This window comes from Muntiacus reevesi, chromosome 3, assembly GCF_963930625.1.
Source record: "Muntiacus reevesi chromosome 3, mMunRee1.1, whole genome shotgun sequence".
Classification (NCBI taxonomy): domain Eukaryota; kingdom Metazoa; phylum Chordata; class Mammalia; order Artiodactyla; family Cervidae; genus Muntiacus; species Muntiacus reevesi.
In genome coordinates, this window is record NC_089251.1 from 73,538,120 (window position 1) to 73,562,659 (window position 24,540).

General features: G+C 49.7%; 1 protein-coding gene across 1 annotated transcript in view; it reads right to left on the reverse strand.

Annotated features, from left to right (window-relative positions):
* Positions 1-24,540, reverse strand: part of TTC7A (tetratricopeptide repeat domain 7A) — a 119,032-nt gene that overhangs the window by 86,394 nt on the left and 8,098 nt on the right. Inside the window, exons 2-5 of the mRNA XM_065929323.1 lie at positions 23,907-24,070; positions 18,013-18,181; positions 3,739-3,869; positions 1,480-1,595 (exon numbers count right to left, since the gene is read on the reverse strand). Of these exons, the coding sequence (XP_065785395.1) occupies positions 1,480-1,595; positions 3,739-3,869; positions 18,013-18,181; positions 23,907-24,070 (580 nt within the window). The remainder of the gene's footprint in view (positions 1-1,479; positions 1,596-3,738; positions 3,870-18,012; positions 18,182-23,906; positions 24,071-24,540) is intronic.

Here is a 24,540-nt window from a genome sequence, read left to right on the forward strand (position 1 = left end):
ATCCTACAAACACTACGCAGCAGTGTGAAGAAAAGGCAGCTCTGATGTGGAACAGTCTCCAAGAGATACATTTTAAATGAAAAAAGGCAAATGGGAGAATATGTATTTTAAAAAGGAAGAAAATACTACATGTATATAATCACTTAGGAACGCTGCTAACTATCTTGGAATGACACAAGAGCCTAGGAACACTGCCTACAGAGGAACCAGAAGGCAGGGGATGGAGATGGAAGGGAAACTTACTGTCTCCTGTACCTTTTAAATTTGGTATCCTGTGTAAGAATCTTCTATTCCAAAAATGTTAAAAGAATGAATACAGTGGAATTTAACAAAATGAATCACACCAAAAATGACACAGGGGCTTCAAAGGCCTCTAGCCAGTCAGAGCAAAGAAAGCTCTGTGATCCTGACCCTGGCTCCTCACCTGTGAGGAGGATGTAACACCTGTGTGGCAGGCCCGCCTCCACCTGGGAGACTTGAGAAAGGCGAGGCGTTCGTCCAACCTGCACGGTGACCAACTCCATTTAGCACACGGGTCCCCACTCCCCCCGCTCCCCTTGCTTGCCTGGATGTCCGCACGGCCCCAGACCACAGTGTTTGCAGGAGGTGGGAATGATGCTAAGGGAATCGAGGCACAGGAAGCCCAGGCCCCTGCCTGCCAGTCTCCGGCCTGGTGGAGGCCTTGAGCCCTGTAGAACCGCCAAAGACCCAACGCCGCCAGCAACACACCCTCCTGGCTGGGTCGCCTCTCTCTCTGTCTCCATCACCGCCAACGCACTCCATGAAACAGCACGCTGGGCCTGGCACCTACACCCGCAGCCCCACCCCCACCGGGTGGAAATATCCACCAGGCTCTTCACAAGAAGGGCGCCCTTCTTAACCCCGAGGAGCAAAAGCCTAAGACAGGGGTTCTCGGCCCGTGTTTGTGCATCCCAGGGCTCTCCAGTCGACACACAGGAGAATGAGCTTCTTGCCACCTCATCTGCAGGCAACTGCACCCCCAAAACGATGCCGAGCTTTACTTTCACATCTCCCCTGGCATCTCAGAGCCCCCTGAAAGATGGAACAAGCAGGAATTGCCTTTTTCATTATATTTTGAGGAGAATGAGGTTCAGAGAAGCAAAATGACTTCAGCCGACACTTCAGGCAACAGCAACCACCTCCAGACTGCCTGGCTCGCTGTCCTTCACTCTTCCCATACCCTGTCAGGCTGCCAGAATCTCCTCTTCTAAAGATGACCATCCAGCAATAGGTGCAGGCATGACTGCTTCAGCAGCTCCCTGAAGCCGGCCCCTCTCCCAAGCTTTTGGGCACGCTCATCTGATAAGACAGGAACAAGCCAAGCCCCCACTGTCCTCTCCAGGGAGTCCACACACACGTGCCCAGGAGACAAGGGGGACCTGATTCAGCAAGACCAACGTGAGCAGCTCCCAGGACTGGGAGAAATGACCAGGTCCTGTTCATCTGCTGGCGACCTACCCCTTCTTCAGGTTCGTCACGTAAGCGCTCTGGAGGGCGGCTTCCAGGAAGTAGGTGAGCTCGTAGTCGACTGGGTGCGAGCCTTTCAGGTGCCGCGATGTGGTGTTACTTGTGACCTGGCAAGGGGAACACAGAGAGCGCTGCTGTCTGCAGGTGCCAAGGCTGAGGGGCTGGGGCCAGGGTCAGCCCAGGCCGGGGCAGCGGCTCCAGCGCCTCCCAAGCCCCCAGGTACCTCAGGGCCACGTACTGCAGTATTCAGACCCAGCGCGACCTGAGCTGCTTCCATTTAAAGTAAGGCTACAATATAATACTTTCCAGCAATATTAACTATTCACATTAAACGTTACAGGAGTATCTAAGGGAACACAGAGACTAGGAATGGTTATGAAAGAACCTCAGCATCTTCTATGCTTTAAACCGAGTGGATGGTTTCCTACCCACTAAGTATTATGTTGTATGATTTGAAGACAGACTACATGTCATTTTATTATACTCTGTCAATCTATAATATATTAGACCAATGCTTTATCTAAAATGCTTTGATTTTGTATATCTTGACAAATTTTACTACCATATTTAATAAATGTATATTTTTGTACTTGCAGAAACTGCTGCTAAATTTTAAGGCTGTTTGGATTTAAAGGCACTGATAATGGATATGTAAGAAGTCCATGCTGTCTGTCAAATAAAACACTACCCTTCAGAAAAAAAAAATAAATAAATAAAATAAGTCTAAAGCATTCTCTGCATGCAAATGCCAGATGCCCTCCAATGCTGGTTTTATTTTGCACTTCAGAGGAAACTGAGGCTCAGAAAGTGCCTGGGAACACAAAGCTGGCTTGGGCCATGATCTCAGACTCAAGTCTGGCCAGCTACACATTCTGGGCTCTGTATTCACTGGTACATTCATTCAACAAGCACTCAAGTGCCTACCAAATGCCAAGCCCTATGCTGTCCCTGTCACATACCAGGAAACCTCAGAACAGCTGGATGGCAACCCTGGGTCTCTGGAGAAGCAGAGGAACAACTGTATTATTAAGTGAGCTATCACTTAATAGCCTGCCTTCACTATGCCACCTCCCTCTCTGATCCAAGGGGAAAAAAAAAGTCAATGCGCCATCCACCTTATTTTTCAGAAACTGAAGTAGGTTTAAGAAGGATTCTTAGTTCCTCAGAGGTTGGGGCTGGGTCTTAGAAGGGATATCCAGTCTTCCTGAAAATGCACAGGGTTCCATGGCCTGCCCTCCCTGGACCCACATACCCAGTTATCCAGGCCCATCTGTCAGCCCAGAGTCCCCAGGGTGCTGATTCCAGCCCTGGACACCATTACAGCTCATCGCCTACATCATCCCCTTTAATGAGTCCAAAGGCCAGGCCCCTACTGTATGGGTCACTTTCTCTTTTTTCCTGAATGCTTCCTCCAAACCATATGTAATTCAAATGAGAAGAGCTTCTAAAACACTGCATGTGACCTTGGCAGAGGTCAACGCAAGTCTCCACGTGGACCTGTGCCAGGGAATACACTCGAGTCCTGTTTCTGCTGCTTTAAGAATGGGCCTCCTCCCCACCAGGGGGTCCAGTAAGGGCCCCTGAGGGTTGAGAAGAGTGTCTACAAGGACTGGCCTGACTGCACCCTTAAAAGGGGAGCGGGTGATGATGATCAGTCGCTAAGTCATGCTCAACTCTTTTATAGCCTGCCAGGCTCCTCTGTCTATGGGGGGATTTCCCAGGCAAGAATACCGGAGTGGGTTGTCATTTCCTTCTCCAGGGGATCTTCCCGACCCAGGATCGAATCTGTGTCTCCTGCAGTGGCAGGCGGATTCTTTACCACTGAGCCACCCAGGAAAACCCTCCAAGGGGAGAAGTGGGCAAATAGACTAATCTAAGCCTCATCTATTAAACAGGGATGAATATAATGCCTACTTCATAGAGCTGTTGTAAGGGCTGTCTCAAACAGGGCTGTCAAATTTGGTCATATGAGCTCAGCTCATCAAGGAGTTTGCCGGCTCCCCATAGACAGCGTGGATTCTTCTACTTATTAAAACTGTTTTCTGGCAGTAAAGAGTCTCAAGCTAACAGGATCTGGATACTATAAGGAGTTTCCAGAGCATCTTAAGGGTGGGGGCAGGGCCCTCTTTTCTAATTTGCACAGGCATGACCTACGGGGTTAGTTGGCGGGACTGGTGGGCTAGGTGGTGCATAGATACGTGTGCTCGGCAGAGGGCAGTGATGACTGCGGGGCTGTCATTTCCAGCTTACCTTCTCCAATTCCTGCAGGAACACCTGAGCGATCCAGGAGGCTCTCTCAAAACAGGTGATCACTTCCTCCTCCCTCTCAGTCAGGCGGGGGCGGGAAGCAATGGAGTTGGGCAGGCGTTCCAGGGAGAGGCCTGCAGGAGGAGGGGAGCACTTCGGACCTGCCCTGCTTGAAGGTGGGGGCGCCCAACTCCAGGCCCCTCTCAGGGGCCCAGGGTGGCCTCATCTGAGACTCTGGAGCAGCCAGTGGAAGGCAGAGGTCCGGGGAGGCGGGGGGAGGGCCTAAAGCAAGAATGGTATTAGCAGCGGCAGGCATCAAGCGGTAGGCAGACAGCAGGCACCCATGCCCTATGTGGGGAACCACACTGGTGGCACCCCCACGCCCAACTCCTGCCTGGCCTTCCAGGCAGCACTCCACGGAGCAATCCTGACCACCCCTCCCCAGGCACTCACCATGTCTACACCCTGGAGTGGTTACTTACATCCAACTCCTCTCCCCCAGTAGTTCGACTTGGGCAAATGAGTCTCTCTGGTGTGTTACAGTGCCACAGTCCTTGCACGTGGTAGACGCTTGATTACACAGCATTTACACACAGACCTCTTGAGAAACCAACCAATCTCTACCCCGCCTACATTATACGCTCAGGTCCTATGTGCCTACAGGGGAATCTGCTGTTTCTGTGTCCCTGGCATTCACTTCCCATTCTTTTAGCAGCAGCACCTCACTTTCCCTTTGAGCATCCAATCCTGCAGCCTCCCCCCCATGGTTCACAGGGTAAAGACCCCATCCCACCTCCAGGGCAGGCAAGTGATCCAGGCTGACTGATCATCAAGCCCCCAGTGATTGGCTAGGGTGTGCTCGAGGCCAGGTGGGGCCAAGAGGAATTCTCACCCTTCCACTGCGCTTGTTAAGCTGCCAAGAGGTCAGACTGGAAACGCTAGGGAAAGCTGACCTTAAAACAAAGCTACATAACGTGAATGTCATTAACATGATGGTACACTTGAAAATGGTTAAGATGGTATATTTTATATGTATGTTTTCTTACCAAAATTTAAAAAAAAATATATAAGAAAACATAACTTTAAAGTCAAAACAAAAAGAAAAATCCCTAAACTATAAGAAACCAGGAAGAGAAAGCTGTGGAGGAAAACAACTATATTTATATCTGTTGTGTTTTTTTTTTAAGACAGGAAAAAGATTGACTCAACTCTTAGTCATTAAAAAAAAAAAGTCTACTCAGAGGAGAGATGAGACATGATGGTAAAGGGCAGATTCCTAAAGAAAGTGTTTGAACACCTTGCCTGAAGAACTACAACCTGAAACCTTCCAATATGTGCACCAATAAATCACGGCCCCTACTTCTCCCTCAGGCGGGGCAGGGGTCAAAGTCTGCTTAAATTGTACTCCTGTCCCAGGCAACTCACAGTCCAGACTAGAGAGTGCTGTCCTAGATGGCGGTTCTCAGGGGGCAGAACGCAGATCTTTCTCATCTTCGTGCCCACACAGTGTGTGCCATGTAGCAGGTGTTCAAGATGAACTGAGTGAAGGAAGGTGTAAGAAGAGAATCCTCAGTGCTCTGCCTTTGGCCCTAACATCCAACTGATGACCATTTAACATTTCAAACCTCCTCTCCCCTTCCCCCCTCTTATCTTCTTATTCGGCTTTATCTCTTGGGTAGATAAAGAGATATATTGCCTTCCTGTCACGTGCAGCTCACAGTTCTGCCTCCAGGCTCTCATCCATCCTGCTCAAGGCTCCCAGGGTGATCCTTCTAAAACTCTACTGCTCACAACCCCTCCAAGGGTCCCTGCGGCTATAGCGTAAGGTCCAAACTCCTGACTCTCTGCACCACACCCTCCAAGGTTCATCCCCGTCAACTCCTCAGCCTTGTCTCTCATCATACATTATAGATCAAATGTTTGTGTCCCCTTGAAAGTCACATGTTGAAAACCTAAAGCCCAAGGTGATGATATGAGGAGGCTGGCCTTGGGGAAGTGACTAGGTCCTGAGGCTGGGACCTAATGATAGGGATTAGTGTCTATAGAGACCCCAGAGAGCTCCCTCATCTGTTCCATCATGTGAGCACACAGCCTGCAATCTGGCTCAACAGTAGAGAACCCGCTTGCCAATGCAGGAGACACAGGTTTGATGCCCGGGTCAGGAAGATCCCCTGGAGAAGAGAATGGCAGCCCACACTAGTAATCTTGCCTGGAGAATCCCATGGACAGAGGAGCCTGGCAGGCTACAGTCCATGGGGTCTCAGTCAGTCAGGTACAAACTGAGCGACCAAGCAACAACAAACAACCTGGAAGAGGGGCCTCACCAGAACCTGATCTTGATTTGAGACTTCCAGCCTCTAGGACTATGAGAAACAAGTGTCTTTGGGGTGTAAGCCAGCCAGTCTGTGGTGCTTTGTTCTAAGCCTGAGCTGCCTACAACACCAGACCTGCTGCACCCACATGCAACCTCCTGCTCCCAGATGCTGACTGTGCTCCAGGCTGCTCCTCTTGCCTGGAATGTAAGGACCCCCCCAAAGTCCACCCAAAAGTACAGCTCACCTTCTGCCCCACCAAGTGCCACCTCCTCTGTGGAGCCCCTCCTGACACACCCTGGTATAACCAACCATCTCTCCTGGTCTACACCTGACATATTTCAGCCCCACCATTTTTTATGCTTATTTATTTGTGCACGTTTGCTCAGCCAGACTGTAGGCTCCTTAAAGGCACAGACCTCATCACGTTCCCCTTTCTATAACCTGATGCCCAGTAGGCTGGCTGAACAAACGACAAGCCCGCTCATGTCTGACAAGTACAGAGTACTCCACAAACACAAGGTAAGGAATTACTGCTTTTCTTGGCTAGATGTCAACCCCTATGGACTCAGTGCCCTTGCCCTCTGCCAGGATGGGGTGGGAGTTGGTTCAAAGATCGGGGTGCCTCAGTCTGGGAAACGGGCACAGGCCGTGAAGGCCCTTGCTCAACACAAAGACTCAGTTACCCGGGTCACCAAGTGTCAACACGCCTCGTGCCAAATGACTCATGACCAGGAGAGGACTGAACGGGGAGGAGGAACAGAGTGTGCGCTGGAGGAGACGCAACAAGGAGGCAGAAGAAGGCAGGTCCCCCCATCACTGCTGGTGCTGGCCCAGCCTCTCCTCTCCAGATCCATGGCCGAAGCTCCCTGAAGGATGGTGGGACACAGGAACTGTTCAGGGCCTGGCCTGGAAGCCAAGCGCAGATGGCCGGAGGGCACAGCCAACTCCAGAAGACACAGAGAGGGTCTGCTTCATCACATCCTGTGCCCGCCCTCCCCGCCCCGGGCCAGAGATATGCCACTGGTTGGGTTCCCTGCTGCCCTACCTCTGGGCCCAGAACTGGGATGGGTGATGCCAGCTGCCTGGCAGGTTCAGGCTGCCAGTTCCAAGCCTCCGGTGGGCTGGCCGCAACAAAGCATCTGTCTGTGGGGCAGCCAGCTTCCCCATGCTTCATCTGTTCCTTCAGCTCCTAGCAGGGGCCTCTCCACTGTGCTTCCCTGAGAATTCTAAATCCATCTTCCTTGGAAGCTCACAGTGAAACCAGCTCTTCCCTGAAGGTTTCGGAAGTCTCTCAACTCCAGAACCAGCAGAACATTTTAGCTGCATCTCCTCTGCGTGTGCCCTTCCCCTACACTCTTAACTTTCCTCTCTGCCCATTTCTGGTTGATCTCTGCACCCAGCGAGAGCAAGACCTGGTGTTCAGTGAGTGGAAGGATGCATAGAGGAATGCACATGTTCACTCATGCAGAGTGTAGAGCCTGGTGAGGTTTCTCCCTCTCTAAAAAATAGTTCATGCAGAATTTATAAACAAACCGTAGCTTATTTATACAATGGAATACTACTCAGAAATAAACAACACAGATGAATCTCTCAGAACTTATAATTGTGCAAAAGAAGCCTGATATCAAAAAGTACAGGCTGTATTGATTTCAGTTATAAGTCATTCTAAACAAGAGCAAAATTATTACCTGTATTAACACAAACTAAGCAATCACTGCCGGGGGTGGGGTTGGGGAAGGAACCAATAGGCAAAGGACCTGCAGGAATTTTCTGGGGTGATGGAAATGTTCTTTGTCTTTACTGGGCTGTTGGTTACTACATTTGCCAAATTCATCAAATTACACACTTAAGACTCAGGAACTGTATAAAAATATATCTAAAAGCAATAAAAATATTCCTCTTTTAAAGGAAGCAATTATGACTCCAGGGAACTAATGAAGATAGAGGGGATATAGTCATTGAAGTGGTGATATGTGAAATAATTTCCAACATACAGAAGACCAAAAAGCTTCCTGGAGCTAGCAATGGCTCCTCCTAGTGAGGGTCACAGTCCAATCACTGAGTTCTGTCCATAAAAAAAGGCTTGTCTTATATTTGCTCTTTGATTCATATGAAGGTCCATTTTCCTATCTATGAATATCTAATGGGAAATATACCAGGAACTCCAGGCCTCGAGTTTCTTCACCCTCTGCCCTCTGTGTTGAGACCAAACTAGGTCCAAGACGGAGACAGGCTGCTCCTGAGTCTGCTCCCAAAGGATCCCAGTGGATCCCAGCCCTGCCAAGTGTCAAGAAGCCAGGGGCTACCAGGAAGCATTGGGTACTACCTCCTGAATTTCCACTAGCAGAGGGGTCTTTCTGTGAAAACACCCTGTCCTATGAGAGAGGGGAGTTCCTCTTTCAAGAAGAAGAATTGCTTTTTCATGAACTCCAAACTTTCCATTTGGAGGCAAACTGATCCTGGCACAGCCCTGGGCTCAACACACAGGCTGGCCCTGGCCTCATCAGTCTAAGTGACTCATCATATCCTGGACAGCAGTTCTTCCAAGAAGCCCCACCCTTGGAGCCCAGGGTTCTGGATGTGGAGATGGAGAACGCGACGCTTCCTCTGTAGTGGAACTTTCCAGATATGTGGACCCCTCCCTCCTGCCTACCCAGCTAGTCGAAGAATACAGGGCACCCAAGAAGGGTACACCCTACGGGGGTGGAGGATGGGAGAGAGGAGGACATGTAAGTGACTGCTTCAGCCCTCGGAGAGGAAACCTCAAGGCCAGGTTGGGAAGAACTCTTATAAATCACACTCAAAAGCGGACAACTGTGGGAATACAAAATGGTACGGCTTGGTCATTCCTCAAACGATTAAAAACAGAATTACCATATGATCCAGCAACTTCTGGGTATATACACAAAAGAATTGAAAAAAAGATCTAGAAGAGATATGTGTACATTTATGATCATAGCAACAGTATTCACAATAGCAAAAAGGCAGAAGCAATCCAAGTGTCTATTGACGGATGGATAAAGAAAATGTAAGATATATATACAGTGGGATATTATTCAGCCTTAAAAAAAGGAAATCCTGCCATATGCAACAACACAGATGAACCTTAAGGATATTATGCTAAGTGAAATAAGCCAGTCACAGAAAACAAAGTCTGGAAGATTCCACTTCTACAAGGTACCTAGAGTAGTCAAGTCAGAGGCAGAAAGTGGAATGGGGACTGCAAGGGGCTGGGGGAGGGGAATGGAAAGCTGTTTACTGGACGCAGAGTTTCAATTTTACAAGATAAAGTGTTATGGAGATTGGCTGCACAACATGAATGTACTTAACACTACTGAACTGTGCACTTATTAAGATAATAAATTTTACGTGTATTTTACTGCAGCTGAAAGAATTTTCAATGGTTAAGATGCTAAATTTTATATTTTACCAACTGAAAAAATTTAAGAAGAGCAGACAATTTGATACATCAAGGTTTCTGAAAAGTGCATATACCTTGACTTCACTCTACTTCTAGAAATTTATCCTTAAAAAAAAAAGTATGCAAAAAAATTAAAAATTTAGCTTTAAATATATCCAGTACAGCATTGTTATAAAGGTTAAAAAAAAAAGAGAGAGAGAGAGACTTCACCTATAGGACTACACCCTAACAGGAGATAAGTTTGCTAAACTGCAATAGATTCTTGCAATAAAATGCTACGATGCTACTTTAATGTACACATATACTAGAAACTAGTTCATAAAATATTAACTTCAAAAAACAAGCTGCAAAATACAGTTACATATAAAATGATTGTATGAACTTTTTTTCTTTAAAACATATAAACCGACAGAAAAAAAGACTGGAAGAATATACCCCAAACCATTTACAGAGATCTAAGTCTCAGTTTCCCCAAACACAAAATAGGGTTGCCAACAGTGTCCACCTCATAGGTTGGCTGTGAACATTAAATCTGATGATATTCTAAAGAACAGAGAGCATGTGCTCTCGGAAAACATTTCAAGTAATGCTCAAAATGACCTCTTAGGTAGGGGTCTAGCCCTTCCCTAGAATGACGCGAAATCTAACTCAGGGAGAAGAGATTCCCTCCAACCCCTCTCCACTCTAACTGCCAGCCAGACCCAGGTCTTCTGGATGCAACGCCATCCGCCTCTCAGCCCAGACTCCACACGTCTTCCCTTCCTTGCCCTCGATGACCCACCAGGGGCTCCCAAATCCCAGGCTTCTGGCCACCGTGGGGGCCTGCCTTTCACACGTGCATCTAATGGCTGAATTTCAGCTGCCACCCCAGCTCAGCTGGGCCACGGGGTGGGTACTGGCTTCTCAGATGCACCCCTCCGTGCCCTGTCCACATTTCACACCAACTGCTCTCGGGGGTGGCCTCCAACGATGGAGGAATGGGCCACCAGGAGACGATGCGGGGAGACCACACCAACTCCTTCACCTCCAGCCCCACGGTCTCCCTTCTGTGAGTCCGCCCACCTTCCTGGCCTGTTTTGTATCTCTCAACCCAGGCAGGACCCCGGGGAAGGCTTGCTGAGCACACAATGAACACAGCAGCCCCTTGCAAGACGCCCAGACCGCTCATTCGTCTCCATCTGCAGGCCAGCCTCTCACGCCATGGCTCACAGTCTGGGGCCAGGGCTGACCCGTTTCCTCACAAGGCAGATGGCTCACGCCCCTTTGAGAAGGAAGCCAAAATAAACAGCTAATTCCTGCCATACCAGGACTAAAAAAAAACCCCAAACCAAATATCCCACCATATCCCGCCCTAGGAGCTGCCTTCTTTCATTTTTTCAAAGTTTTACTAAAACCATAAAATTGTATTCTTGACTGGAAAAAATCCCATGGATTGAGAAGCCTAGGAGGCTACAGTCTTTGGGACCCTACTGAGCGACTGGCACACATGCATAAATGGTTAATTTTTAAAAAAAGGACATGTGTGCATAAGCTTGAACTTATACACACACACACACACACATACACACACACAAATAAAGCCATAAAATCCCAGGAGAGAGTAGAAGAGCTGGAGGTTTCAGAGGCTGAATGAACAGAAAAAAAAATCTTGAGGGGTGAGGAAAAGATAATTCTCACAGCTACTTAATTTATTTTACATTTTGACTTTTCACAGCACTTTCACAATTGAGCATCATACTGCAGTATTTTGGGTGAACCAGGGCTAGCTCCCTCCATGGCCAGGCCATCCTTTTATTAGTCAGCCAGCAGATAAACCTTCCAGAGTAGCCTCCCTGGGGCTGGGCCACGGGCAAGAGGCAAAGGGATTGATTTGGCTAAAGCACAGGCACCTCTGGCTTTCAAGGGGCCCACAAGCCCCAAAGTAGGCAGCGATGACTACGTCTGTAGGGCTTAGGGCAGGACACATGGCCGCAGAAATGGGGGGTCATTACTACACTGGGCAAGGGCCAGAGAAATGGAAGCAACACAGACTGGGGGAGAGAAGGACGCCATTTGCCAAGGAACCGCTGAGAGGTGGACAGCGACACTGGGGCTTTCGGGGCTGAACTGGGTAAGGCTCGAGATGTCAGAAGAACAGGCCTTGAAGCATCATGCATGTCCATGAGAGCTGGGGATAACCTTAGAACTCAGATCAACAGATAAGAGGACAGTGTGTCATGTGCATCCACAGTGGCGTCGCCTAGACTACTCCAGATGGACCCGGACAGCATGTTGGCCAACAGATGAGCCCAGTTTTATAGGAAACAGGCTGTGCCACACCTCATGGTATGGCCACCTAGGGCCAAAGTTCTGGAACACCAGCAAAAGGGATACCGCAAGCCTTCCTGCTGGGCTCCTGTTGCCCCCTCATTTCCCCGTCCCTCCCATACACTCTCTTAGTTCCAGAAAGGCATGATTGTACCCTACTCCAAATAAGTCACTTCCATTTCCCCAGGGCCTCCCTCTGGATTTTTCCTTTACCTGGAAGACACCTCTTCCATCCATCTGCAGCTGATCCATCCTAAAGTTCAGCCTCACCTGCCAGCTCACCTGAGAAGGCCCCACAACTTGCCAGGTCTCACTCACTTCCCTCTCTGGAACAGAGTGGGTCAAACAAGTTCTCCCTGGGCATCAGTGATTCTCTTACTTGGAGATGGGCAGCTGAGGAGCTGTAGCCCCCAAGGGGATTCAAAGACCAACCCCCTCCCCCGCCCCCACCAAGATGTCAAGGCCGAGCAGCCCACAGAACTGGGGGCAGCCACGTGGCCAGGACGCCACGGCCAGGCAGCGAGTCTGGCATCCTGCCCGGCAGGCCATGGGAGTAAGCTACAGAGCAGCCACCACTGGGTGTTCCCGTTTCCTGCTTTTCCCAAACGGTGGGCTTCACTGACACGACGGCCTGCCGATGCAGAGGTGGGGCCGGAAAGAGTGGCACCAGGTGGCTTATGACTCACCAGAGCTGGGATGGCCACTGCAGGCTGCAGGCCTCCTCCAGCGCGGCTGCTTCTCCCCGAGCACAGCACCCCAGCGGCGGGCCTTGCTCACCTACCTGCCACTCCTCTGAGCGGAGGGACCTGAGTTGTCCATCACGGCACCCCCAGCAGGCACTTGCTGAATCAACCGCTGGCAAATTTTACTCTCTCCAGTAGGAGCTGGGCCAGGGGTACAATGACAAGACACCAGACCCCTGGCAGGAGAAGCAAACTGACCTCTAACTGGGGAGACTGGGCCAAGGTCCAAATGAGCTTGACAGAGGGAGAGAATGCTGTAGTCTGCAGCTACAACCAGGGGGATCTCCTGGTGGAGGAGGCACCTGAACTGTGTCTGGAAGGAAGCGTTGGTGCTACCGACATGTAGGGGAACAAAAATGGGGTTGGTCGGCGAGGACAGTGGCTCAAGAAAAGGTGAAAGGACAGAACTTTTTAGATCATGTTGAGCACCAGGAGTGACCTCATTTATCAGAAACATGTGCTCTGGGAAGGGAAGGAGGAAGAGGGAGAGAAAATTGGGAATGTTGAAGAAATGACCCTCTATCCTCAAGGGGCTTCAAGTTTCGTGGGAAGACAGGCTGATAGCCACGAGCACATAGAATCAAACCAGCAGGGCTCTGCAAAGATGGGCAGTACGGAACACAGGCCTTTGGAGAAGGGCCTCGACACCAAATTACTCTAGATTATCTTTCAGTTCAGTTCAGTTCAGTCGCTCAGTCGTGTCCGACTCTTTGCGACCCCAATGAATCACAGCACGCCAGGCCTCCCTGTCCATCACCAGCTCCCGAAGTTTACTCAAACTCATGCCCATCAAGTCAGTGATGCCATCTAGCCATCTCATCCTCTGTCGACCCCTTCTCCTCCTGCCCCCAATCCCTCCCAGCATCAGGGTCTTTTCCAGTGAGTCAACTCTTCACATGAGGTGGCCAAAGTATTGGAGTTTCAGCTTCAGCATCTTTAATGCAAAGTAAATGGAAGATGTTCCCCCTAAACCAATCAAAATGGTATCAAAAGGAGGGATCTATATCTATTCACGCACCTCTATGTTCACAACAGCACTATCCACAACAGCCAAGACATGGAGACAACCTAAATATCCATCACAGATGAATGGATAAAGATGTGGAACATATATATTAATATGATGGAATATTAGTCAGCCATGGGAGCTGGGGAGACGACCACTGGTCACCACTCCAAGCTCTGCTGCTCACAGGCTGCACAATCGCGGACAAGCCTCAGTTTCTGCATCCAAAGAGTGGGCATAAAAACTCCCTTCCATTCTAGAGATGAAATGAAGGTCAATCCACCAGCCAACAAATATTTATTAAATGAGAGTTCCAGGGCATTGTTTCTCAAATGGTAAGGCGTATACACATCACCTGGGGATGCTGTTAAAAATGCAGATTCTGATTCAATACGTCTGGTGTGGGGACTGAGTCTACACTTCCGATAAGCTCTTGGGTGGTGCATGTGATAATCCTGCACCCCCACCCCCCCTACCCCCATCATACGCTCAGGGTCCAGAGCGGGAGGGCCCACGCCTCATGTTTCCGGGTGTACCATGGAGTCAGATAACCAGAGGAGCTTGGAAGACTGGGGGAGGAGGGACCAACTAGGGGACTGTGACAGACAGGGACATGGCCCTCAGCTCCATCCAGGGACAGCAGGGGACTTGGGAGTGGCTGGCCACAAGACAGGCCTATTTCTGTGTGGCAGACCCATCAACTCGGCAGCCAGGAGGAGCTGGAGGACCTGGGAAAAGACAGTCCTTCCTTAAAGCCAGAGGCTTTGACAGAGCCCAGCCCACCTCCCAGGGGCCCATGCGAGGCCCTAAACTCCAGTCCTCCGCTCCTGGCAGGATCAGGTCAGTATGATCCCAGGTGTGATGTTGGGGAACAGTTCATTCAGACAGGGAAGTGAAGCTGTTTTATTTTTCTATCTTAGTGAAAAGTTTGTGGTTTTCATATTGTTTCTGATCAAATCTGACATAGACAATAACTTTTTTTCCCTTAGAGGAGTTGGGAGGGTCATATATCTCCTGTCCCCCACTCTATGCAATATACACGTATATGCACATAAGGTTTCTTCACTTCAAGCAAGAGAAACCCACAACTGCTTCAGCTGCCCCCCTCTCTCTAGCTCCTGGGACAGTGTCTGAAGCCCTCCTTGAGAATCAGAAAGAATCTTCTGATCTCATCCATGTCCCCCCAACTTCAGAGCAAGGTCAAGTCCTGGTGAGTGACCTCCCAGAGGACACACTGCCAAGTCCCTCTGCTCTGAAGGGGAAAGCGGGTGAGTTGAGTGTGTTTTTATGTCTCTCATGAGTGAAGAGACCCAGAGCCTACTTTTGAGACACCCACACTTACAGCCTCCCTGAGCCTCCAGGCAGGGCGCTCAGGCCCCTCCCACTACGACACACGGCCTCGCCCCCTTCCCTCCAGTCAGGTGGGCTGGAGAACCCAACTCCCTGCCCCACAGGAAGGGACCAGGTGGAACCAAGGAGCAGACTCCAATGCAAGACGGTACAGAAGCTCAGCTATAACGGCTTGGCCAGGCAGAGTACTGGGGAGCACGCATGTTGGGCTTCCGCAGGAGGCCACCCAACATCTGCTGACAGAGGCTGAAAAGAGGCAGCCTAGAGGAAGGGCATTCTGGTTCACACACAAGCTAACTGATGTCCAGGTAAGTCGTTTCACTTCTGCCAGCCTTTTTCATCTGTTACCTGAGAATAGACCTACATCATTTCCATGATTCCTTTCAGTCTAGAATTATGAGCAGCACCATCACAGAGTGTTCATGAGCTCTTGGCTGCCTGGGTTCAAATCCTGATTCTGCAAACTCCAGGGACATCCACAAGGGTCCCTTCTCCTCTTTGCTTGTAACTCCTGGTCTAGAACATAGGGATGAAGTGAACACCTACTCAGCGGGTTACTGTGTAGACTGCAGGAGGGCATACCTGCCGTGCAGTGAGGGTTTAATAAATATATATTATCGTTTGTTGAACTCTGGGATATGCTGCTGCCTCCATTCTACTTACAGGTTGAGTATCTGTGGGCCCCCAAGTTCATCCATTGTAGCTCTAACCTGAAATGGGATGGTACCTGGAGATGGTGTCTTTGGGAGGTAACTAGGGTTAGATGAGGTCATGAGGGTGGGGGCTTGATGATGGGATTAGAGGTTTTATAAGAAGGTGACTAGAAGAGATCTCTCCAGGAGCCCACAGTGAGGACAGGTCATGTGAGGACACGGCGAGAAGGCAGCCACCCGCCATCCAAGGAGTGAGCCCCCACCAGACACCAGTGCTGCTGGTACATGGATCTTGGACTTCACAGCCTCCAGAACTGTGACAAATTCCTATTATTTAAGCCACCCAGTCTATGACATTTTGTTGGGGCTTCCCAGGTGGCTCAGCGGTAAAGAATCTGCCTGCAATGCAGGAGACTCAAGAAACAATAGCTCGATCCCTGGGTCAGGAAGATCACCAGGAGGAGGAAGAGGCAACCCACTCCAGTTATTCTTGCCTGGGAAAGCCCATGGAGAGAGGAGCTTGGTGGGATACAGTCCATGGGGACGCAAAAGGGTCAGACATGACTAAGCATGAGTCAATGACATTTTGCTCTGGCAGCCTGGCAGGCTAACACAAGCCCCATGCTCACAAATAGAGTCAGGACCAATGACGAGCCATCCCCATCCCTTACTCTCTGCATAGGGAGCCCTGCTGGATCCCCTAGACCCAGGAAAATCAACTCCATGCACACTCTGGAGGCCACATGCAATCTCAAGTACACACAGGGTCAGGTGAACCTCGGCATGCCAAGCGGCAGGGTACAGGCACTGCAGCAGGTCAGAGAGGACAGGCAGAGAGGGGGCAGGCAAGCACAAGGCCGCGTGCAGTCAGTGGGGGCTGGGGAGCCAGCACAGCCAGATAATCGAGCAGCCCATGCCGGGACACCCGACTCCTTACCTCCCCTGCAGCACCTCTGACCACCGGGCCTGTGTTCCCCCAAGAAGCTGGAGGCGTGCTGGAAAGAGTAGAAAGCAGGAGACAGGGAGCAGTAGGTACCGAGCCAGGTCTACAGGAAAAAGTGCCGGAAAGGAGCCCTGAGGAAGGGTGTTAGGCTCGGGGAGTTGGTGGCAGAGGTGGTTTCCAAATGAAGATCAACCTCCCAAGACCCCCCCAGCCTGTGCCAGGGGCACAGAGAAGGGCACAAGAGAGCAATGGGAGAAGACCCCACACTGGACCACCTGAGATGGGCGCCGGCCTTTCACAGCCCGGCACTGGGTCTGTCTGGGGTGAAAATCTCAGCAGACTCCCCGGGGGGGGGGCATTAACAATCTCTCAATGGTGAAAGGGACCCAGGGACTCAGGGGTGGGCAAACAGCTCTCAAAGGAGGTTATGCCCTGCTCAGACTAGTCAGCCCTCCGGGACCCAAAGGAGACAGAAGACTGGGAGTGGGGAATCATGGTCCAAAGCCAACATCACAGGAGGTGGAGGTTCCAATCCTGGTTCCACCACAGATCTCTGGGTAACTCTGGGTAAGGTACCTTCCCTCTCTGGGCCTCAGTTTCCCTGTATATAAGATGGCAGAATGTCCCTGTCTACAATAGAAAAGAAGGTGACAAAAAGTCTACCAATACCAGACACCAAATCCCCACAGGGCCACATGTGTTTCTAGACTCTGGGGGTTGGTCTGTGCTGGAATAAAGAGAAGACTGACCATCCAAGAATCCTGGCAACAGTCTGGACAGACAGGTTCCTGCGACCCTCACTGCCACCAAGTCACTGCTCAGGCTCTGTGACCCCAGGGCTCAAGGATCCAGGGAAGAAGGAGCTTGCAGTGCAAAGTCTGGGGTAGGGCTTTCACTACCATGTAACACCTGCAAGCTCAGGTCAAGGGCACTCTTTCCCCACATGGGCATCCACAACCCCCATCATGAAATTCCTACATTACTAAGTCCATGTGCCTAGCTCCCCACCAGAACACTCCTCACCCTGGGAGGTGGCTCTGATCCGCCCATAGCAGGATCCCAGCACCACCCCCCTGGGCCGCTCACAGCAGGAGAGCAGCAGATATCTGAGCAATTCCAGGTTTCTCTGCCATCAAGCACCTGACCTGTAGCCAATATCAACACTGGTGCCAGCGTGATGACAGGTGGCACATTTTTTAAGCCTTTCCCAACCTGGTTACACAACTGATTCCTCTTGTTCGTGGTAACCCTGTGAGGGCAGATTATTATGACCCTGTCTTATAGACAAATCAACTGAGGCCAAGAAAGGTAAAGAGCTATATGCCCAAGGGCACACAGTTGCGTTACTATTTGTCAACAGAGCAAGGGCGGGTTACCCAAGTCTTCTGACCTGACATCCAGCCCATACCTGCAGTCAGCCAGCGGTGTGGCTGGTTACCCCAGCAACCACCTGGCTGGTCAGTGTTCCAGGGACATGGGGATCAGAGTGTAATGACCTGGGCACAGTGAAGGGGAGCCCCAGCCGGTGCCCACACCTACCTTTAATGACAAAGGCCTCTGCCAGCAGCCGCATCTGATACAGGGGCTTGTTCTCCATGGACATGTCATCAATGCCGGCCCGTGCGTACATGCTGATGGCATCTCGATACGAGCCTTCCACGTAGTGCAGCTTGCCCAGGATCAGCATGGCCTCACACAGATACTGCGGCTGAAAGGACAAGGACCACATCAACCGGCTCCTGCCGCAAAGCCCCTGGCGCACCCCCTCCAGGTACCCGGGGATGAATACTCCCCTCACTGACCCATAACAGTTTGCCTAAGAGCCTGTTCAGAAGACCCCTCCTCTTCCAGGAAGCCTTCCCACCCCTCAAGTACATGTGGCCAGCTCCCCTCTCTGCACACTGTAGTCCCTGGCCTATACTCTAGCTCTTGGTGATATCTTCACACGAGTCCCTAACTGTGTTGTGTGTGTGTCTTACGCCCCCAACTAGACTGCAAGTGGCTCACAGACTGGGCCCTGACTCCTTTTTCCTGAAGCTCCCAGAAGCTTCACCCAAGGCAGGCACTGGCACTCAGTTCAGGCACTTGCTCTTAACACAAGTAGGAAGACAGAGACCCAGCCAAGTTTTGTGGGCCCTAAAGCTTATATAATTGTGGGTCCTCTATATAAATGTGCGTGCGTGCTAAGTCACTTCAGTCGTGTCCGACTCTTTGTGACCCTATGAACTGTAGCCCCTAGTCTCCTCTGTCCATGGGACTCTCCCGGCAAGAATACTGGAGTGGGTTGCCATGCCCTCCTCCAGCGGGTCTTCCCAACCCAGGGATCGAACCTGCATCTTTCACATCTCCTGCACTGGCAGGAGGGTTCTTCACCACTAGTGCCACCTGGAAAGCCCCATCTACATAGATAGATAGAGAGATAGACGCATATATGTATAAATATTTAACCAGGTGAAAGGCCTTGGAAAGAGTCCTGCAGGTGAGGGGCCTGAAGCTGAAACCCTCACCCACAGCAGCAGGACCCCTGCGGGGAGACAGCCACAGCCACAACATGGCCAGAAGACAGGAGAGGGAAGGCCTGTGAGGCCACTGCCCTTATCTCATCAGAATCAAGTGCCTGCACTCAAGCCTGTTTTCTTTCCCCTACTTGATCAAGGACTGCTTACACTCAAATCTCCACCCCATATGAGCACTCTTGGGAACTCCCTCAGGACCCGAGCAGGTCTGGTCAGCCCTGTCTGAGAGTCCTGGCCTTGGACTTGGGCCCAGACTGCTCTAAAATCTCCCACCTTCTGAGGCCACTGTTTGTAGCCCTCCGCCTCCACGTCTGCTCAGCCAGCCCACCACCCCTTTGGCCAGGCTCTGGGCACCACCCCCACCACAGAGCATCAGTTCTGTCCATGCAGCTCCCGTGAGATGCAGTCCTGGTCCCCACTCCTGGCCTCTGTCACCAACAGGAAGGTGTTGCCCTTGCCCCCCTGTAGGGAGATTAGAGTCTGGGGTACTCATGACTCCAGGGGAAGCATCCACCACTCCTCACCACCTACTGCCCTCTCAGAAGCCAATAAAGGGAAGTGGAACACGGCAAAGCCAAAACCTCCTTCCTCACTGGTTCAATACACGTTCTTCCTTTGCTGCTGCTCACACAAGCCCCGTTTAGAATAGTCTTCCCTTCCCCTCAGTCTATGCAGATCTTCCACTCTTCTTCGGGGCCTTGCTCAGGCCCACCTCCTCCCAGAAGCCTCCCTGGCTGCCAGAGAGAGCTCCCTTCTGCTGACCTCCCACAACGTCTCCACCAAGTGGGCCCCGTGGGCCCCCTGGATGCCTGACCTGCTCAAAGACTGAATTTTCAAGGGGATTTGCTAGTCTCCCCCAACAGGTCACCTCTGCCCCGGGTCAGGGCCACAGATCGCACACCTCCTAGAGGCACGTTTCTTCCCTGCTCTGTCCTGGACTTCCCCATCGCTGAGGGCAGGATAATAACAGCCACCCATCACCTCCCGTCACAGCGAAGCCAAGAGCATTAGGAGACGAAGTCCAGAAAAGAGCTTTGAACTTTTCTCTAGAAAGGAGCTAGATAAACACAGGCCGTGAGTAATTATTATTATTATTATTCTGTTCTCCTGTAAAGGGGGAAAAGGGCAGCTAAGCTCAGGACATGTTTCAGGGCGAGATGACAGGGTGTAGCTTGGAGTGGCTCCTGGTGAACCAATAACAGTTTACAACACGGTTTCCACCAAGCTGGTGGAAAATTAAGGACAATGAGGTGAATGTTTTATAAAGTTAAAGTTATGCTAGTTAAAAAGCTGCCTTTAATTGTTAAGAATTAAGAAGAGCAAAATTCTTAATTCTTAAGCATATCTGTCTTGTGTTTTGATGTTAAGATGTTTGTTCTTTTATGGACCGATAGTAATAGAAAATGGTATGGTTCTGCTGTTGTGCTTGGGGGCTTTGTGAATGTCCTTTCCTGGCAGAATGAAAAGTTGGCTATGCTCTTTGGGACCCACGCCTTTGAATTTGAACCTGGCTTGTCAATTCAACAATGTGGGAACCACAGAGCCTAGGCCTCAGGGAAGCATGCTCTGCAGGAAGCCACTGGGTCTGGGGAACAGTCCCTCAACTGGATGGATCAGGCCTGTCACGGAGCCTTTTTGTGCCTCACTGTCTCTGTCAATAAACAGGGAAGAGTGACCTCGTGTGTACACTCAGGTAAGAGGAAGAAGAGATGGGGAAATACTTCACAGATGCCAAATGAGATCTCTAAAAGCAGAAGCCGCAACATCACCACCCACATTAGTCCCAGCTTCTCAGTCATTGTTTAATTTCTACTCCAGCACTCGGGACACACAACACTGAAAAACGGCAAAGAACAGGAGCACACGGGAGCAGAGGCAGACAGCTTGTGTTCAAGACCTACGCTGTGGTCCTTGGCTAAGGGACTAACCTCGCCTAGGCCTCAGTTTCTTCATCTGGAAAATGGGAATAACTGTAAATACCACTGTAGAAGGTTACTGTGAGGCACCAATGAGATGGGGCAAAGCCCGGCACTCCCTGGACACCCGAAGCCAGGACAAATGGCTCATTTTCACCAGCCTCCAAAGCACGGAGCTGCACAGGATCTCAGAGGTGACTGAGGGCAGAAGGTTCCAAACTACGCTGAGGAGGTGCCCCCGGACCCACCTCTCCTCCTCACCCCATGAGAGTGCCTCAGAATGCCTGGGAATCCACCTGAGATTTCATCTGCTGCCAAGAAACAGCACACCCCAGTCACACCTTTGCCTTTGGGGTAAGATAGAGAATCCCACAAACTACTTTTAATATTTTATTTTGCCTGATCAACATGGAGTTTTTAGCCTTGGTACATATAACAGTGAATTTCTTAATGTTATCACTGCCTATCTTTGTCTCTGTTTAATAAAGCACAGTAAAATCTGTACTGAATAAATTTGATGTGGTAGATAAAGCAGTTTTCACAATAATACATGCGGATACTATTTGGCAAATATAAAGAATGAGGTATTGTCATGGAGATAGCATCGAGTGAAAGTTTTTGGTGCAAAAGAGCAACTTGACAAGTAAGAACCATATAAAGCTAAGAAGAAAAGAAGGCTCCATATGTGTGTACATGTGACTGTTAACACAGAGAAGGCATATGGAATTCACAGCAAGTGATGACCAGAGCTCAATTCAGTATGGGAGTGGGCACGGGGGTAGGAGTGGAAACAAAGACTTATTATTATTCAAACTAGTTTTTTATTTTAGTGAACTTTTTTTTACAATAAGCCTAAGTCATTTTTATTTTTAAAAAGAAAATTTTAATATACAATTAAAAAGTCTACTGGAAGGAAAAAAATTTAAAGGGTCTTGATGGGAAAAACTTGAGACCTACCAGTCAAGTTCAGCCATTTTGATGGGCAGATGAGAAACTGGAAGGCCAGGAAGATCAGGGGACAGGCTCAGGGTCAAGCAGCTATTTTAATCCAGGACAAAACCTCCCAGGACTACAGTAATCCCTGTCAATGAGTCTGAAGGCAGTAACCTTAAACTCCCAGGACAGTCTCCCCACACCGCTCACAGAAAACACACCCACTTCCTGGCCTGGTATTTCACTCCCAACTCTCTGGTCACAATGTCCCTTTACCCCTAATTAAAGCCATTCCCTGATGCTCCTGTTAATTGACATACTTTAAGGAAATCCTTCTAAGAGGAACTTATGGATCACACACCACTTCCATAGCTTAGAATGCCCTGCTCTATCTGTGTAAGTCCATATCCTGACCCCTTTCAAGGTCCAGCCCCCAAATGGCTCCAATTTCAGAACTCCAATTTCAGAATTTCAGCCTGAGTTTGACTGTCCCAGCTCACCACAGGGACTATCCCCCTAAGAATTGCCTCCCCTTGTAAGCTACTCCAGTGGCATGTATCATAGTCCACCTTGAACAATTTTTTAACAGTAGCCCTGCAGCAGAGTCCACACTGGACTCATGCTTATTGCCCTTGAAGAACATAACACAATGCCTTGCACATAGTGGGTTGCGATACAATATTTAAGTCAGGAAATATATTACTTTGGAATATCTCTTGAAAAATTACTTCCTCTTTGGGTCTCTAATGACATACCAATACTTCTATTATAGCTCAGTATACATTGGAATTGAGAACAGTCTCAAACTTAAAGTGCATGAGAATCACCGAGAGAGCACTCTGAAATGCAGATTCTGAATCAGATTTTGCATTTTTTTCCCTTTTATTTATGTTTGTTTATGTGATTATTTTGGGTCTTCGTTGCAGCATGTAGGACCTTTAACTGCAGCACGCAAACTTAGTTGTGGCATGTGGGATCTAGTTCCCGGGCCGGGGATCAAACTTGGGCTCCTGCACTGGGGGTGCAGAGTCAGCCACTGGATCACCAGGGACGTCCCCAGATTTTGCATTCTTAACAGCTCCCAGATAATACCCATACTGCAGATGGGTGGACCATGCTTCGAGCAGTAAAGGTCTAAAGAAAGCTGAGACTGTACCTCCCTCTATATCACTCCTCAATACCTTGCATTCAGTAGGTGCTCAATAAATGCACGTGGACTCAAACCGGATTGCCATGTTATGGAGTGCTTCCATTGCTGCTGCTGCTGTTAAGTCACTTCAGTCGTGTCCGACTCTGTGCGACCCCACAGACGGCAGCCCACTAGGCTCCCCCGTCCCTGGGATTCTCCAGGCAAGAACACTGGAGTGGGTTACCATTTCCTTCTCCAATGCATGAAAGTGAAAAGTGAAAGCGAAGTCACTCAGTCGTTTCCGACTCTTAGCGACCCCATGGTCTACAGTCTACCAGACTCCTCCATCCATGGGATTTTCCAGGCAAGAGTACTGGAGTGGGGTGCCATTGCCTTCTCTGGCTTCCACTGCTAGACAACAGCATATGTGCCTGTTTCCAACTAGATGGTAGGCTTACTAGGTTTTATTTCCCTGAGATCCTCAAAGAGGCCAAATAATCAGGGACAAACTAGGTCCACCAAACACTGTGTAATAGAAATATACACCTTGGGCTACAAGTATAATTTAGGTTTTTCTAGTAAAAATTTCTAGTCACATTTAAAAAGGTTAAAAACAGATGAAATTAATTTTAATATTTTATTTAATACATTCAAAATATTATCATCTGAATATGTAATCAATATAAAGAATTAATGATCTTTAATATTCCGCATTTTGTACTGTCTTCAAAATCCAGTGTGTGTTTTACACTCACAGCACGTCTCAATTTGGATGAGCCTTGTGGCTAGTGGCTACTGTACTGAACAGCACAAGGCTGACCCTTAAGAGATACATGCTTCCCCAGCAACCACATGACCCCAGTAAGACTGGACAGCAGACAGGAGGGAGGAGAGGACAGACAGCCCCAGGCTTGGTGGGTAGAGGGGAGAACAGCTTACCGGCAGCTTCCCATGGTTAAGGATGCTGCTTAGGTGGTTTCTGGCTTCATTCATCTTCGGCTCATTCTTCTCCAGCAGAGGGATGGAGTCTTTTATTGCAGCATGGTTCCCCTTCAAACATTGCTCTAGGAGGGCCTCGGCGAGGAGCAATTTCCCCAAGTCATCTGGAAAGCAGGGCGGGAGTCAGAGTCGGTATGTGAGGGCAGCAGTCCCCTTAACAGGGCGAGTGTGAAGACTGTACGCACCCAAGCACTCCCGCCCCAGGCACACGAGCGGTCCAGGTCTAAGAAAATAGACAGATTCCACAAATTTAACCAGCCTCTGAAGAGAAAACCCAGACATTCTACCACGGCCACAGCACAAACTGCCCCCTTCGGTTTAATTTCTGCAGTGTAGCAGTTGAGGACGTGGAGTTCCCAGGACTTGGCACAAATTCCGGAATTTCAGAATTTAAAATGACAAAACCATATCCGTGCTCCACAGTGATAAGTTTTTACACCAAGAAGGAACATTTCCCAAACAACTGAAGAGGAAAAATAAGCATGGTGGCTTACACATTTTAGTTTAGTGTTCCTAACTTCCATGTGACCAGAATTGGTTTTCACTGTTTTTAAGGTATTTGAACAAGACCCTG